General features: G+C 31.0%; 1 protein-coding gene across 4 annotated transcripts in view; it reads right to left on the bottom strand.

Annotated features, from left to right (window-relative positions):
• Nucleotides 1-86: 86 nt before the first annotated feature.
• The window catches only part of LOC126748984 (uncharacterized), a 40763-nt gene continuing 24881 nt past the window's right edge, over nucleotides 87-15968 (bottom strand). For 2 of the 4 annotated variants that reach the window (XR_007664847.1, XR_007664849.1), the window contains 2 exons: nucleotides 2106-2195; nucleotides 260-297 (listed from right to left, as the gene is read on the bottom strand). Coding sequence is in view for 1 of the 4 variants with exons in the window: in XM_050458551.1 (XP_050314508.1) it covers nucleotides 104-297; nucleotides 2106-2195; nucleotides 2932-3262 (615 nt within the window). In the remaining 3 variants the exon portion in view is untranslated. Of the gene's footprint in view, nucleotides 298-2105; nucleotides 2196-2931; nucleotides 3619-15968 lie in introns of those variants that run through there. The other 2 variants (XM_050458551.1, XR_007664850.1) reach the window with 2 other exon arrangements.

Genomic DNA, 15968 nt, shown 5'->3' with positions numbered 1-15968 from the left:
AGTAATTTTTAATGATAGTATTTTTCTATTAGGGTTATTACTAGAAACTATTGACTTAGTGAAATGCATTTGCAAAAAAAACTTAGTAAAGTCTTAAATGGTTTTATTTTTTTCTCAAATACATGTTAGGAATAACTAAAATTTGCCCATCTTCATTAATACCAAAACAGGGAAATTTTACCAGAGTTAAAGGTCCTATCCCTAATTTGGTACAAATCTCCCTGTTATCGATGTTTACGTAATTCACTGTTAAGCATAACGGCGAGGGTGGAGGACATATTGGTGCATTACTCGGGTCTGAAAAATAAAATAAATAAATAAAGAATAAATGCTGAACAGATATTGCAGAATTATACGGATGCATAAGGGAAATGAATTTTAAAGCGCAATGTTTGTTCTAGAATCGCTTATTAAATGCATAAGAAATTTACGGTTATTTGGCTATTCATTTTCTTAGCTGAACATAAATAATGGTTATAAAGAGTTGAGTAATTTTAATATTGAATGTTTTTATTAGTTTTTTGAATGTGAGAGTTTAGCAACTGAAGTCAATCGATCGAAAAATAGGATTAACAGCGAAATTTTTAAATACTAGTTCATTCAATTTTATGAGAGAACTGTAATTACCAAATTTTTATAGTAAACTACATATCTTTCATTTTAACCGATTTTTTTTAATTTTCTTAAAATTGAAACTTTATCAAGTTAGAGCAATTAATTGGCATTGGGATGACAAAGGCATTTGTTAATCGCAATTACCTGAATTAACTAGGGTTAAGTGGTTACCAATTTTGTCATTGAAAATTATACATTTTTTATTCTTTTCACTAATTTTATTATCATTCCAGTTTCCTCAATTACGTGTTTTTGATTTTGAACGAGTTTGTTAGTTTATTTGGATCGGAGAGTTTTTCCACTCATGTTAATTCGTTATTTTTCCAGAAACACAAAACCAATATCTAGTGAGTAGTTACCATAACTAGATATCTAGAAAATAATACAAGTGGACGTTTATCAAACTATTTAAAGATGATTAATCAACTGCCTGGAATAATCACAAAATTCTTCCAGGCAGTTGAAGTAATTTTTGACTTAAATGATAAAGTCCGAATGTATCAATTGCCTGAAATAAAAACCCAATTATTCCAAGTATTTAAAGTAATTTTTGAATTAAAGATCAGAATGTTAACGTCATCAACTGCCTGAAATAAAAACAAAATTCTTCCAGGCAGTTGAGGCAATTTTTTTACTTAAATGATACAGTCCAAATATAGAGGTCGTCAATTGCCTAAAATAAAAACGCAATTATTCCGGGCACTTGAAAGTAATTTTTGGATTAATTGAGAAGAACAAAGCGTAACGTCATCACCTGTCTGAAATAAAAACAAAATTCATCTAGGCAGTTTAAGTTGTTTTTGACTTAAATAATAAGAGCAGAAAGTTAACGCCATCAACTGTCTGAAGTAAAAACTAAATTCATCAAGAAAGTTGAAGTAATTTTTTTATATAAATAAGAAGATTAGAAAGTTTACGTCATCAAATGCCTGGAATAAAAACCAAATTCTTTAAAGCATATAAAGCCAATTTTTCATTTAAATAATAAGATCCGAAGGTTGACATCAACTGCCAAGAATTAAAAAAAAATTTCACTTCGAGTTAGAATTAGAGTTCGAATATAGACGTCATCAATTGTCTGGAATAAAAGCACGATTATTCCAGGCAGTTGAAGTCATTTTAACTTAAATGGGAAGATCAGAATGTTGACGTCATGATCATGCACTTGCCTGAAATAAAAACAAAATTTCTTTTAAATAAATAAAGTCAATATTTTCCTAACATGATAAGGACTAGAATGTTCTGGTCATTAACTGCTTGGAAAGCAAAGAAAATTCATCTAGGCAATTAAATTGATGTCTGATGAAATTAAAAAAATCGACAAAACCTATTTTTCGCCGTACTATCAATTTATCCCAGACCTTAATTGGTGAAATGAATAACTAAATAAATATACATTTTAATTTTTTGCGAAGGATAAAGAGAATTGACAATCAAGTTGTTCAATCCCACTTCTTAAATTTTATGAAAAAACTGTAAGTACGTTTTACCTATTTTGCCATTGTAGAATGTCTCACCATCTGCTTTGAAGTTATAGTTTAAAGTAAGCTCATTAGGGATAACTTCTAAGTTGACACAATCTAAAAATATATTATATGACTAAAATATAAAATTTGACGGTATAAATTTATGTTTAATATTGCCTTTCTAATAAAGTACAAGGTTTTTATTTAAAGAAACATTATTGAACAGTGTATATAGAGAAAGAGGAGCCATTTCCCCAGTATTTTTAAACAATGAAATAGCGTATTACTAGTCTTTAGTATTTTATTGAAATAAAGGTTCCATAGACATATATGTGAAATCAGTGACTTTTTCCCGTAATGAAATTTCATAAAATTAAAAACATAAATTGTGCAAATCATAAGTACTGTTGCAATGCCTTTTAAGTACATATCTATATTGATAAATATCTTAGTATTTTATGCTATTATCGACGTATATCAGTAGATTCAGGTCTAGATTAACTATAATTCCCAAAGACTAATTTAAGGTTAATTTTAAGCCAAATTACCAAGTTTTAGATTCCCTTCTAACATATTTGGGATTAGTAGGCTTAACTGCTAGTTTGTTTTACTTTAGTAGACGAGTTATGCTAACAATGGGTTTTTTCCAACGTCAAAAACTATTTGTTATGGATTTAAAAAATAAATTTTTTGTTTAAGTTTCAAGTATGATAAGAAACCTATAAAAAGCTTTAAACAAATTTAGGAAGAATTTTTCGCCGACTTTGTTTTGTTAGAAAGTACTCGTAATTATCGCAAAGTTGTGAATTCTTATATTATTTCTTAGAACTTCAATTCGCCACGTACTTACACTCTTTCGGGGGTACATTTGCTAAGTTGTTATTTATACAACATTCGTATTCCATAGTGGAAATTGATTCGCAGCCAGTTAAACTAACGTATCTTTGTTTTCTCGCGTTATTGGGCCGTATATAAACAGATGAAATAACAATTACCCAAATCAAATATTTTTGAATTTTTAGCGTTAAAAACCGCAACATGTCCGGACGAAAACAATGCAAGGCAAATATTTTTATGCGCCTATACCGGTAACTGATGGAAAAATCTGGGATTAAAATCGGAGTGGGAATATCTGCAACATTATTTTCAAATAGCGGGGACGATTCCGTGCTATTTGTCATTATAAAAATTTTACGTAATTTTCGTAACTGACCGCTGTGGATTTGATAGATGTTACATGATTATGGGAAAAAATTAATAATTTTTTTTTCGTTAATTTTTTTTAAAAATTTATACAGTTACAAGTAACACGAAACCAATTTAAAGCGTGTTTCAATAAGAACGCAAGATTTGAAATGCGCGCCATGTTTGACAGTCATAATGTCACATGACTATGACGTAGTACGACATTGGCAATGCCGCGAATATCAGCTGTTCTCTCTCTTTCTCTCTACTACTACGTTCTGCTACCAAACAATTTACCCAATCTCTCTTCTCGATTTCAGAGGTTCTGTCGAATTTATATTCTGCCCTCTCAAATCTGCTACTGTCTTTCTTAGTTACTTCTTATCTCCTATATCTCCTTCACCGCTGTGTTATTTTTTACTTATTTATTTCTTACTTGGTATACTTTTATCTTTATTAAACTTAATTTATTATGACTCTCTAGTTTATTAGTATCTTTTATTCTGTGTAATAATTTCCACTGCCGGTTCACGGAGGATTGTCATTAATGCAATCGGTGTTTGGACTACTTTGCACAGTTCAATATATAGAAATTTTCCCACCCATTTACATGAACAGTTTGGGTTTACATTAATTTTAAATCTATATAAATGTTGAGGAGTTAAACAATGTCCCGTTCTTATGCCTATAAATGTTATGATATGTTTTGTACCATATGCTTGCCTTTGTTGTCTAGAGTTTTCTTCCATACCTCTTTCCATTTTTCCCAGTGCCTCTCTTTTATATTATATTCTACATATATTTGTAAATTTCCTGCTATTATACTTCCTTCTATCTCCGAATGTCTCGGTAGCCAAGCCAATATACGTCAAGTTCATTCATATTTGCCTTCAATATAATTTGTTCATGTGAAGTAGTCTAATGCAGTATTGATCTTAGTGGTAAAAGTGATAGATTCCTTAATATCTTTCTCTAGACATTAGTTTACACTATTAAGACTCGCAATAATCTCCGCTGTACATATTCGGGACTATTTGGTAATCTGGATGAGAATCTGTGGTCTTCTTGTGGACAATATATGCCACACCCTGCTTACCATTTCATCTTGTGCAAGGATCCATCTGTATAAATGTCGTGGTATTTGAAATATTTTTGATTTTTAAAATCTAAATTTTTTTAAAAATGTTTTGTTCTCCCTTTTTAAGCCCAATATTACTGACAGGTACTGTCATCATTTGGGATATTTTGTTATATTTATAACATAGGGTTACTTTGTATTTCTGTATACATCTCTCATATGGTCCAACTTCTTCATAGGCCATTAGAAGATTAGTCCTTTTATATTAAAATATCCTCTATTTTTGTCTATTTGTTTTTCAGTTTTATTGGTTTTTAATCATTCATCGTGCCAACTAACTTTTTGGTAAACCACATCCTATAATCCAGACTGGTTTCTCCACTTTCTGCTAGTAGTAACTTAGAGGGGGTGGATTCCATGCACCCTAATGCAGTCTTGAGTGCTTGATATTGTTGGCGCGTCTTTTAATCGATAGTGCAAATAAATATTTGTTGTTGTCTTAAGTGATCGCGTTTAGCTTATAGGTGTAAAATAAATCAGTAGACTATTTTTGAGCATCGAGTATTTTAGCTACAATATATTAATAGCTTTGATGATCAGTTCTCTCAAGTTGAGAACACTTTGATATCTAAGATTTACTTTTGACAAACATTTAAAATGGGATTAGAGTTATTAATAAGCTCTTGATTCTGGTATATAAATGTATTGTTGAATCTCTACTGAGGTATGGTGTGGTCGCTACCAGGGCGCCTTATCTTCTTTGAATATTACACATAACTATGTCCTTGACGTAATTTATAAAAAAAAAACAAAAAGATTATTTACTGGTCTGCTTTACTTTAGGGAAGTTTTTCAATTTCATTTCAATTTTGTGATAATTTCACAAAACTATACTTTGCGATTGTGATTGTCTTCGTTCAGCATCGTTGGTATATAGAACGTTGTTCATTTAAGGCTACTTTAGATGATGCATCTCTTTGCTTACCTTCTTAATTTCTAATATTATGTACAGTTTTGGGCTATCATTAATTTTTGGATTATCTGGACGTACTTGATGCTTGACCATTTTATTGATTTTGGCATTTGGCATTGAATATTTGGCATTCAGCAATTTACAAGCTTCTTTTTCTGTTTTAGTCCCAAGTCGTTTTTTCCCATAAAACAGTTATTAAAGAATATTTTTGAAAAATCAATAGCTGATTTCCAAATTAATTCATTCTACATCTTGAGGCATTTTATTTTTCCATTTAAACTGATTTTTATTAAAATTAGCTAAATGCTCCATTCGTTACTTAAATAAATCACAATATAAATTGTTTTTAATTATCAAGTAAATAAGGCAACAATTTTTCATGATTAATATAACTGAAATGCATTTTTATTGCTCATTTTAAAGTGGAATACCTGTTATATACTGGTACACCACGGTATACTGGTGGCGCTAGTATCGCTACGCCGCGGAGTTCTGCTCCCTGCCTTGGTTCTTCATGGGCCTGTCACTTGTCAAGATCGATATCGATTGCCACTTGGTTCTCGTGTGTTGGTAGGAGCGCACGTAAAACTTTACGGCTCAATCCAAGAAGTGAGGATGCAAGTTATATAAAATATTCCTTACTATTGATTCATTGGAACTTCTTTTACCTTATCAAGACAAGATTTAGTAATTTCTTGGCAGGATGCCGAAGATTTAATTGAAAACTCGGCGAGGATTTTCATTTCTTTTCATTATTATCTTCGACTGCTTCTTAACCTTACCACTTCCTTGAGGGTATAATGGTTTAGAGTTCTGTGTGTGCCACCAGAACAGTCTGGTTTTCTGGTCAGCCACGATGAGGAAACCTAGCCTAATTGTGAGCCCCATTTCATACAGATAGGACTCGGACACACTGCCCAGCTTATCTTGGTAAAGCTCTATGTGTGGCTGATTGGAGCCTAGGAGAATTTAGGCCAGTATTTATTAATCTTTTAAATCTTTTTTCTATATTTAAATAATTTATTATTATGAAGCTATAATCTAACCTAAAGGGTTACGTAATATTTCAAATTATTGTTCTATAACGAGTGATCATTGATTATATTTTACAGATATTGTATAAAGTGTAAAAAGGGCTTTATGTGAATAAAATGGGTTGTTGGGAACTGTTGCCTCTGATTGCCATAGCATAATCCAAATTGTTTTACTGAAATTTAAATAATCAGGTAAGAAATGTTCATAGTTTTAGTAAAACTAAGTGGCGCCTATTTGGTTCTCTTTATCATTATTTTATTAATTTGCAAACTGTAACTTATATTGATTCCTTACGCCTAGCATCCAATAATTCTGAGCTACCGTCTGCAATACTTGTGTACAATTTAACATTGTGCGACAATCTTAGACACTCACTGTACAATTTAACAAATTTAACTTTTTAATCCTTTATTTACTTTCGACAAAGAAAAAGAAGCAAGCACCCCTTTTATAAAAAATTCAGTGCTGAATAATTTTTGCTCCGCATAAATTTCAAAACAGCCGTATCAGAGACAATAATTGGTTTTAAGGGTCGAGCTTAGGACCCTTACGGTCCCTCGCTTAAAGGGACATTTGGACTGTTCGTTGGAAATTTGACCCTTAAAATGTTTATTTGTTTTTGAAAAGTTATTGTCCAAAAAAAAAATAAATTGTTTACTTTACTTGTCACAGTTTACTTTGGATTTGCTGTATACATAACAGTCAGGTGTCCAAAGGGCTAAAGGGCATTATATCCCCCATTTTTCTTACTAGTTTCTTTTTTTTTTAGATAAATTCGTAAAAAACATATGTCTGCTTTAGGTAATAGTTAACAAAATAATCGCTACGTTAAATTGATTTAATTTACTATTTAATTTTATTCTCAACGATTTAAAAATTAATGCTGCTAAATAAAAATTCAGGTGTTATCTTGGATTCAGGCCTCAATTTCTTTTCACATAACTCACATTTCTATGAAAGTTAATTTTATTTCAAGAATTGGAAAAATCTTTCATTTTACATAAAATTGCTACTATACAATAGTGTTGTAACTTGTACCACAACTAAATTTTCTTTCGGCACTTTTGTTTGGCATTCAAAACTACAAAATTGACAGAAACAAATCATGCAGAGTGGATAAATAAGGATTATTCTAGTATGCAATAGATAAACAGTGATACCAATTGATGCTATGTTAATTTTATCAAATATTATATCCGTTAAAGTTTTAGGATTAAATAATAATATTAAAAAATTACTCATATTGTTACCTGAATACATTTTTGAAAAAACAAGACTATTTAGTGGTATGCACAATTATATAGTAGTAGACAACGCGATAAAAGTGAATCACCAAAAATTGTTTAAACTGTATTAAATTAAATATAAAATTTTTGCATCAAATCATAATAACATTTATTTAAATTAAATTATATCGGGAACAAGGAACAAAATAATTTCTGAAGAAGTGAAATATTATATAAAAGAAAATATATTTTTTTAAAACTGGGTTAAAGCCACTTGGTGCTACAAAATTGTTAAAATATTAATAATAAACTTAAATGTTTGATTTGTATTTTATTTATTTTTATTAATAATATGCAGACAGATAATAGTCTCCATAAAGGAATATGTTTTTCCTTATCAAAAAAAGCACTTAAAATTACTTTTTTTTGAGTTAAAATTATTATAATCTTTTTTTAGTTTTATATCACTTATTTTTTATATATACATAATTGTATTATGTTTTCTGTAAAGTATTTTGTAAATTTGTATGTTGTAAATTTTCTTAAATATATCCTCTAACGCAAGTGTAAACAATTTTGATGAGATTGGTTCGCCCTGTCTGACTTCTCTGCCGAATTTAATTTTGATTGCACAGTCCTTCAATGGAACTCGAAAAGTTCGTTTATTATATAAATTTTTAATCAAAGTTGTGTATCGGTGAAAAAAGATGAAAATGCTTTGAAGCAGGCTTTCAATACTCTCTCTCATTTCTTACTTTTTTTGACGTTGTCAATAAAAGTGTGTTCCTGAATTTCGTTACAATATGTTACCAGATCATTTTATACAAATACTTTGTATACTGGAAGAAAAAAATTAAAATAAAAAATTACAATAAAAAAAAAGAGTTATATTTTGATTTATTTAAGACATTTCCTTATTTATTCTTAAAGTAAAAACTCCTTATAAATTTAATCAGAAAAAGAGGACGCCAAAACTAAGTTCTCAATTGTTGACAGCAACAATTCATTAATCGAACTGAAAATCGAGAGGATTCAGTGACAAAATGACAAAACTTTGGAACGATTTACTCAAGCAAAAGGGATTAATTTGAGGGAAGAACCCCTGTAAGACCCTTTTAGGGTAAAACTTATACCCCACATGAACAGCTGTAAATCAGCTAGTCTATCTGTCCGTAGACAGATCGAGGAAACACTAAGTGACTAATGATGTCACAAGCATCTTTAATTAATTTACCATACCGATGTTGATAACCAAGATAAAGCCAAGCTGTCACCCGATACTTACGCTGTAGTTGACCCGAATGGCTTTGTCTTGGTACCATTATTTTTTTTTTATCTCGGTTTGAGACTTTATAAATTTTATTTCGACGTTTTAACAATTGGGCTGGCCTTTTGGGGTGGATAAACATTTTTTCCTTTCGATTATCTTACGAGAAACCTGTAAATTTAGTCTACCTGTGCGACGTTTATACAACCGCCTATTGATTTGTGTGTTGTTAAAACGTGGGTGGCATAACAAACTATTTTATACCTTCTGGTTTTATAATTTAAAGTTTTATACTTTCTAACAATTTTATTGCGTTTAAATCAACTAATCGCAAAAAAACTAAGCGTATGACCTTAATATCCAAATAAAACATTGCAAGCGTATGTGGACGTACAATTTCCATAAATCTGTAAGTTCTGCCCACGCTTCACTACAGTTTATAGCCTGTAGCGGAGCAGCGATTTCTTCACACAATAGAAATTGTTTTATCTGTGTAAATATCTGCCAAATATAGGTCTTTTAACTATTTCAACCAGTAGCGTACAAGGAAACATAAGGAAAACAAAAAAGAATTTCTTCACTTAAAAGATAACGCCACAAATAAAAATCGGGTCATGTATAAGAGTTTAAATATTTACCAATTTAATATGCTTGTTTTCGTTAAAATTAATATTAACATAAAATTACGATAATTGGCGTTTTATGCCAAACACCACACCTACTATATGCATATCGATTTAGGAGTACCGACGAGTCCAGTAAATCTGGACTCGGCTATATATTTTTTGTATTTCTTTATTAAAACCTAGCGGTTTTAATAGGCTTTAATAAAGAAATACAAAAAGCAAATAAAAAATACGTGCAAACAAATTTAAAAAATCTGGCATGAATTAATGTTTTATTTATATTGTACAGAATCATAACAATATTTAATCCACATAATAATTTGGAAAATAATGGGGTAATGGTAGACAATTAAGTATCAATTTAAATGGATACTATAATATCAAATTGCAATGTCAGGAATATCATATACAACATTTTCATTCTAATGATGACTTAAGATGATGCGCATTAATGATGATCATGATCTTTAGGAAATATTCTTTAGCATTTAAATATAAATATTTTAAATCAGCATTTCCAAACGTTTCATTTAAAATAATGTGTGACACTATGAGGCAACCATTTGACCTACCACAGTTTAAGTTGATAAGTTAATAAATTGACCAGATTCTTTTATAGGAGATTGTATGGTGTTTAAAAATTATGTATCACACTTAAAGTAGCCATCTTTAAAATACAAAAGTTTGAGGTCGATAAAATATTCATCATTCCCAGACATTTTTGGTCACTATTCGCTCGTACGTCAACCGATTCAATTTTGTTTTGGCACTATTGACTAGACTATTCAATGCGGCTTATGTGTCACACGATGGGGGTTTCCATTGACAGAACTGTATCAAAAATTAAAATAAACGTCCTTGTATTTTTTTTTAGAAGAAGTTAATAAGGGTCGTTGGTTCGGTTTTGAAAAAAAGGCACTGTATATGGTTCTTGGAAATAAATTAATAAGTTATAATGTTGCGAGTCAAAAGTATATAAAAGTAAAAACCTACTTTTTTAAAAAAGTCAAGAAATCTATAGGTTTATCTAATAATTCTGTAAACATTTCACAAATATTATTCTCGATCTCAATAGACTCTTTTTTTGTAGTAAAATATCTGTTTGATTAGTATCTAGGCAGATCAATACGGTCCTGGCACCTCTTCAGATATCAGCAATGTGCTACCAGACTCGTTACTTTGTTTTTTAATATATACCAGATATTCCCGGAGATTATTATCATAAAATTGTATAGAGAATATCTGTCTGCATTTTACATATCTTAGTCCAGCTAGATATCCCAAATTAAAATCGCATAAGACAGTCTTGATGGTATAAGGGCAAAATAGGCAGTTTAACTAATTTCGAGATACACGTAACCAATATTAACTATTTCACCATACTACCCCTTATCTGTACCTGATGGTATCAATGGTGTTTGCATTGAACTTCTGTTGAAGCAGTAGGGGACCTCTCCCTCAGCTCGTCATCTAGTCTAACGAATCAACGAGAGCGACCTCGTCACCAAGGGATCCCTTGATCTCTTTAAGAGATGGGTGGGATACGCCAAGAATTCTGCTACGTATTTACGATTACATAATAGACTCCTATTTAGTTTCATTTTGAAAAGCTAGCCATTTAATTAACAGTGAGTAGTAAGAATGCTATAATAGACGTAGTTTCCCTTTTATTATCATTATTCAGCCTATGTCCATTGTCGAACATAAGCGTCCCTAATCATTATCCATTCCAATGGGTTTTGTGCTATTTGTATCCAGTTCCTGCGAATCGTCCTCTCTACTTCGCTTTTCTGTTCCACTCAGCAATAAATTAATTAATTATAATTCCACTCGGCAATAATAGAGAAGCTTCTTTTACCTTCTTCTTCTATGCAACGTGGCCAGCCCAGTTCCACTTAAGCTTCGATTAATCTGTACAAATTCTCGTTTCTTCTCATGTGGTCCCTCAAGATCACACCAAACGTGGATCTCTCCATCTTCCTATGTGTAACTCTAACAAAGTTAGTGTGTTAAGGTTTCTGAGCCTTTTTTTTAGTTCGCATCTCTGGTTATCTCTTAAGATGCTGACCTTATAGTCAAGGTACAAATATCTATCTACCATTTGAATGTCCGCCAATCTTCAAGACTTTGAAAAATATTGAAATTAATAGACATATGTTTTTTTTTTACAAAAGGTAAAACACAAAATCTACAGCATTACAGAAACATTTAATAAAACGACAAAGGTTACATGTTTCGCCCGACTAGAGCATCATCAGACCATAACATACACAAAACACCTAACATATAAATAAACAAAGCTTACAATCTTGTTGCCTTTTATAAAAACTTATGACAGCATCTTTGGGAAAATGGATGAATTCTTCAAGTTATATGTTGAACGATTTAACAGTTGCGTGACAATATTTGCCTCGAAACATTATTGTTAAACAAAATGAGTTAATTTAGATAAATAATGAACACAAATATAATTTAAATCTTAAACAATACCCATGTCTGCGTGATAAGTAAGTATCATGCAAATTGAATGAGTTTCCAAGCTCCCAAAAAAGGAACATGCCTGAGAGAGGTCAATTAATTTTATGACTTTAGGTAAATACCTGCGCCTATATTTTTTATTAGCTAAAACATTTCACAATTCGTGGGAATCGGTAATACAAATACAATATTGACTATTCTTAACTCAAAATTTTATATGCCTTCTTACGCTAAGTGCGACATCTTCGACCTTTGTTTGGCTTGAGAAAACATGTGACTTGCTTGCTGCCGATTTCGTAGACCTTCTGTGCTGTCCCTAATATCATTGGCGGGACACCTACGCTTTATTTAAATAGAACATATGAAGTACTCAGGAAAATTTTGCAAATATGAACCATAAAACATTTAATATTAATTTTATATCTACATCTCTTATTAAGATTGTTATGATGTTATTGTTGATCTTCGAATTAAGGAAATTGAAAAACAAGCAGTTTGGCAAAACACTTTAGTAGTAGACTCTCAACGCGTGCTTGGGTAATGATGATCATCTTAAGAAAGATTATCAAAACAAATAGGAAAAAGTAACCAAGTGATACAAGCTTGAAATTATTAAAGCTAAAATAATAAATCATCCAATTGAAAAGCAGGCGAACGCGTAAATTTAAAATAATTGGAGTGTGTCGGTGTGCAGCGCAAAGAGAATAAGCAAAAGGCACTTTTAGAAATTTGTTGAACAATCTCGGCTCGCGATGTTGAAAAAAGGCGAGCGCGAAAAGAACAAGTTGTAATTTACGTCGAATTTTCTAAAGTTTCTGGTACGTGTGGGTAGCAAGGCGCCATTCGGCCATAACAGGTGATAATAAACTGGCCAAGAAACGTCTGCGGAACGATCTTTCATATTTAAATATTTTTACAAATAATATTGCCTTACTTATTTACATACACACGCTCGATGGAACACTCCTATAATTTACCAGTCTTGATGAAATGTCAAAAAAGAAGGTTAAGGCATACGCGTTAATGATTTAATTAAATTGCAGATACGCAACGTATTTTACCTGTGGGCAAACATAAAACAAAGGGCCGTAACGGAGATGCTGTAAACAACCTTTGTGTAAAAAATGTTTGTCTTGCGATGTTTCTATGTTATAAACTATTGAATGTAAATCTACCATGTGTCAGCAATTTATTAATATTGGGTTTTTGTGCTTTATTAAGCGGATTTACCGAAGTTGCAAAAGGTGAATAATATTTTTATATACAAACATAAAACAAACTAACATAAACAAGCGAGTGGTTTGTGGACTAGTAAGAATAGGATATAGTCTTAGGAGAGCCCAACTCTCGACTTTCTTGCCGGTTTTTTGGACATATCCCTGTCTCAGTTCTTTAATATCCTCGGTATCATTCTAAAATTGTGTTTTTCTGTTGCAGTTTATCCAATTACGTATGAAAACACTCATTTTATAGTAATTCTTCGCTTATTTTTAAACTGCGTTCAGGATATAGGTCTTAAGAGAGCTCAAATCTCGACTTTTTGGTCGGTTTTTCGGACATATCCCTATTTAAGTTCTTTAATATCCTCGGTATCCTTCTAAGATTGTGTTTTTCTATTGCAGTTTATCCAATTACATATGCAAACACTCATTTTATAATAATTTTTCGCTTATTTTTAAACTACGTTCAGGATATAGGTCTTAGGAGAGCTCAAATTTCGACTTTTTCGCCGGTTTTTTGGAAATATCATTGTCTTAGTTCTTTAATATCCTCGGTATTATTCTAAAATTGTGTTTTTCTGTTGTAGTTTATGTAATTACGTATGAAAACACTAATTTGATAATATTTCTTTGCTTATTTAAACTGCGTCCAGGATATAGGTCTTAGGAGAGCCAAAATTTTGACTTTTTGGCCGGTTTTTCGGACATATCCCTGTCTCAGTTCTTTAATATCCTCGAAATCATTCTAAAATTGTGTTCTTCTATTGCAGTTAATCCAATTACGTATGAAAACACTCATTTTATAATAATTCATTCCTTATTTTTAAACTATATTATAGTATTAAATGACGTTAATTATTAAACCCATAAATAAACCAACAGATACAATACAAAAATTTGCCTTAAAATTATACGAATTCAAATCTAAAATTTATAAAATCATTAAGTGCAAAAAATTAGTTATTTAATAAAATTGTCGTAAAACATTAAACAGTTTTATTACCCAGCAGTCCGGTCCATCCTGGCCAGGTCCTATCTAGATGGCAGAAGAGAGAAACCTAGTTTTTTTTTAATTTTTAGTACATGAGTTAATGAGTAATAAATTATCAAAAATTTCTAGAGATGGTAATGTCAAAATTTAATGCCACATAGCTGCTTCTCTAGAATTATCCCTGTAACTCAGATCTGGCAATATCCTACTTGATGACACATGATAAGAGTACCTTGAGAGTAAATATACACTTAGATTTCCTTTTACTGCCTGAGGGCCCATGGCCATTTAGTATCTAATGTCCCAAGGAATTTTAAAAAAAGGAATAAAAATATCCTCTGGTGTGTTTTGTTTTTATTTAAAAAGTGGCCTTTGGTGTTGAACTAGAGCTCAGCTTGTTTAGGCCTATATCACAGAAGTGCCAAATAATTTTCTGACAAAGAAATAGTAGTGTCAACAGCAAAGAGAACAAACCCATAAATTTTTCTACTTGCAGAAGTTTAAACATAATCTTGTAATGTTGTTTTTAAAAAACGAATATTATGCTCAACACAGTAAGAGACCTTGCTCAAGTCACAAAACAAATCTGCAGTTTCTTCAGTTTCAAGCTTCTGTTATCTGTGAAATAAGTTTAAGAATACTCATTATAGTGCTTGTGAAAGCCAAAATGATGATCTGAGAATAGATTTTAAAAACCCAACTGATTTATTATACACTTGTAACACAATTATTACACATGTACATAATAAACACAAGACCACTAGAAACATTTATTCACATTGTATTTATTTCGATTTTAAAGTCGCGCCAATATTCAGATTTGTACTGGGCTCCATAAATATTAGATAGACCATAGTTCCGGAATATTTGCCAACGTTCTACGTATGTCCCGAGAAGCCGCGAGGTATACCCGCCGCTCGCTTCATCCTTCCACCGATGATTTTCGAGAATAACTGGCATATTCACGGGTGTTAAGATCATTACAACATTTATATGAGTTTATAATAGGTCTACTTTTATCTCCTGGGAACATTTAAAGACACCGGCTGCAAAATCATATGAGCTTTTCAATTCAACCCAAGAAATCTTACTAAGTCTTATAACTTACGTCTCTGGTGCCGAAGATGACACTCTAAACATGAAGGAGAAATTATGGGATCACCACTGTAAATATATGTAAAACTAAAAAAAATTAAAATTGATGTAAACTGTAAAGTGAAGATTAAATATGTAAAAAAATAAAAATAATAAAAAAATCAACCCTTCAAAATTTTTCTAAATTTGATTATTTATTTAAGGGTGAAGGTGTATCTTGGTACAGTTAGCACTAAAATCAGGCACACATCTAAAAAAATGTAATGCACCCTTCATTTTTGTTTTCGCACTAAAAGGAATATAAATAAATATATAAATCTTTATTTTCGCCAACAGCGTTTGCAATAAAATGGAGTAAGTAAACCTGTGTTAATACACTTGTAAAATTCACTGATCAATGACGAATGCTGCCCATAAACTGTGCTGTGAAGTTTGATAGAAAGTATCTTTTGATTCTTTGTCAGATTGTATTAGAAAATATTTTGTAATGCCAGGATATAATTTCCTATTTTACAAAGTTGATATATTGAAGAACGTTAACAAATCAAATTAATTTTCTTGGAATTTGATTTGAAGTGCAAATTCGATAATTTTTTTAACAAACTGGTGAACTAGAATAATATTCATGAAGAAAATTAATTAAAGCAGCTCACGTGTGAAAAATCTAGATTTTAAAATTAATCTTGAGTTGGTTGATTATATCTAAAATCAAT

This window comes from Anthonomus grandis, chromosome 22 (assembly GCF_022605725.1).
Source record: "Anthonomus grandis grandis chromosome 22, icAntGran1.3, whole genome shotgun sequence".
Classification (NCBI taxonomy): Eukaryota; Metazoa; Arthropoda; class Insecta; order Coleoptera; family Curculionidae; genus Anthonomus; species Anthonomus grandis.
The sequence above is the reverse complement of the archived record's forward strand: the minus strand, read 5'-3'. Positions and strand labels throughout refer to the sequence as shown.